Below are 2,874 nucleotides of genomic sequence, written 5' to 3' on the forward strand. Positions count from 1 at the left end.
GAAATATCTTAAAAAAATTTAGAAAAAAAATTTTCTTCTTAGAGGGTGCTTATTTACAGTCTAAAACGTATTTTAGGAATTTTTTCATTAAATTCCTCTTTAAACTACATTAAATAATACAATTTTGTATAAAAATAATTGAATGTTATGCTACTATTTACAAAAATAAAATATGAAATCCAATAAAAGATAAGTTCTCTATCATTTTTTCAATTCACAAATGTGATTTTGCCCTTACAATAGGACAAAATGGCCACGGTAAGTAACGGGTTAACAGAAACAAATTTAACCTTTATTCAACAGGAGCTGTTAGATTATCATTTAGTTCATTAGTTTTTTATTTTTTTTAAGCATTCCAAGGTCTTATCTCTGTTCTTTGCATTGCAACCATAACACAGTTTTTACTAAATAAAATATTAAATCCATTAACCACTATTAAATTTAAACTGATACAATACGAGTTAAAATATCGGTATTTTGAAAACATGTATAAAGCTTTCCCACAGTTAAACATTACTTGTAAAGTAAACAAATGTTCAATGGACACTTAAGACAGCTTTTTTTTAGATTTACTCAGAAATTTTATAAAAAGTAACAAATAAGAATGAATTTTCTAAAACAATTTCTAACAAAAGTAAAATGAAAGTTTCCTCTGTATATTTCATTGTGTCATACAAAAGATACACACAACCAGGTTTCTCCCCAGATATTATAATTATTTACTTTTTAACGTGGATTAATAGCTAAAACAATATTTGAAAAAACAACAATAAAAAAATTAAATAAACTTAAATATTAAAAGGAAACGTAGGAAAGTCTTTACTGTATTAAAATACTTCAATTTTGAATTATTGGTAGAACAGTAGACAATTATACTTTGAGAAGAAGAAATATGATTTAAAGTGTTTCAGCTATTTTGAAATAAATATTATGGTTTATCAAACTGAAACAAGTATGTTACTTATTTGGTTCCTTCATATTACTTAAAACAGGAAAAAGACTTGTGCTATTATAGAGAATACCACAACCAGCCTTAATCTCACCTCTTCATTTTCTGGTCTGGATGCATCTTCAATCTGCAGAGGTAGCCTAGGTTCTGAGGCACTAACAACAAATAACTGAAAAACAAAAATTCAATGCTTTATATCAACTGACTTAAAAATTGATGGCACAATCACATAGTAGTTAAAAATAATAGTAAACATCCCCTTCAAAGCACTCAAGGAGCAAGTCTCCTCAACAAATCTCAATGTATTACCCCCTTTAGAATAGCTGGAATACATCTAAATGTTATGTAGGCTTTAACTTTTACTGAAAAAGGTTAAGATCAGTATATTATATTGTTATAGACTAAACAGGGATATTGGAACTTCTGCAGACAATAAGCACTATGACTCACAACCCACCCTCCCTTTCCCAGATAATGAAAAATATATAAATGATAATACATTTCCAAATTTACAGATATTTTATACTTACAAATATTTCCTTGTAACAAAATAACTTCCTGATTTTATCAAAGTTATGACTTACTAGTTCATTTGAATCTTACCATTCTAATAGAAAAATTTTGAAGCCATGGCATAAAACTTAAATGAAAAATTTAAAAGTTCAACCAAGGAAATCTTGAAGCTCACACTGACAAAAAATTCCATTTTTGTCCTCTAAAACAGTAATGCACGATGCCAGCCATCAAATGTTGCCATGGTTAATAGCCTATACAATCACCTAAAACTAATTAGTTACTAGATACTAGTTACCATGCTTTGGGTGTAACCTACTAACATCTTCAGAAAATTCAGAGAATGGCTTGTTCAAAAAGCAGATGTCCTATCCACTCACCCAAACTCTCAGAACTACTGAGACTTTAGTCAACTAACTATTTGAACAATTTCAGGAAAAGGAGTATGCAAGTTTTGCTGATTTCTGTGCTAGGCTGAGTTATCAATTAGATAAATGTAGAAGGTTTCTTTTATCTTTCTCTCATCTTGTATGCTTAGTATCCTAATATTTTCGAGCATTATTCCATTTTATTGCATGATCTTATCTAAAATGATGGGCTATTCCAGGTAGATTGTTATCACAGTCTTTTGTGTCTATTATACTTCTAAATTCTGACTTTTGTTAGTATTTAAAAGTTTTGAGATGCCTTGACTGGGCAATGAAAAAACTTTATTATAACTGTACAACATTTTGACATCCTCAGTTACAAGTACCTCACAGAGGTACACAAGTGTAGAACAGAGAAATCACATAACAGGATATTGCTTCACAGTCTAATATAGGTATCTTGTTACCTCAGGGTGTGGCTGTTTTCTTCAATTAATATAGCTTCTATTATTTTATGTTTATTGATGTTAGGTTCTTTGTTGAAAATTAGTGTTTTGAATGGATATACTGTGGTTTTTGGAGTTGCAATGGTGGTAAACATGGGAGGATTTTTTATTATGCTCAGTTAATCTGGTTTCCAATTTCTACCTGTTTCTCCAATGTAAAATTCTGGACAGTTATTGCATGTTGTTTTATAAATGACATTGAAATTGTGATTCTGTGTAATGTTCATTTAATAATGATTTTGGAAATTTTATGTTTGATAGCAAGTTTTCTCCAAGTGTTAATTAGTTCTGAACTGATGTCAGGGATAAATGGTAAATTGCAGTGTAATGTTGTTTGGTGTATTAGTGTCAATTTTAATTCTTGAGATGGCTTGAATTGATAAAGAAGAAACTCTTTAATATAAGTTTAACATAACAGGAAATGTACAATGTTTCGACAAGGTTCTGTCGTTATCAGCTACAAGTAGTTTACACAGACACAGATATATATATATATATATATATATATATATATACACACACACACACACACACATAC

At 29.3% G+C, this 2,874-nt stretch overlaps 1 protein-coding gene across 1 annotated transcript in view; it reads right to left on the minus strand.

Moving 5' to 3' along the window:
- Positions 1 to 2,874, minus strand: part of LOC106456960 (aspartate--tRNA ligase, cytoplasmic-like) — a 71,810-nt gene that overhangs the window by 23,673 nt on the left and 45,263 nt on the right. Inside the window, exon 6 of the mRNA XM_013916336.2 lies at positions 1,044 to 1,118. Within this exon, the coding sequence (XP_013771790.1) occupies positions 1,044 to 1,118 (75 nt within the window). The remainder of the gene's footprint in view (positions 1 to 1,043; positions 1,119 to 2,874) is intronic.

Source organism: Limulus polyphemus, unplaced genomic scaffold, assembly GCF_000517525.1.
Source record: "Limulus polyphemus unplaced genomic scaffold, Limulus_polyphemus-2.1.2 Scaffold275, whole genome shotgun sequence".
Classification (NCBI taxonomy): domain Eukaryota; kingdom Metazoa; phylum Arthropoda; class Merostomata; order Xiphosura; family Limulidae; genus Limulus; species Limulus polyphemus.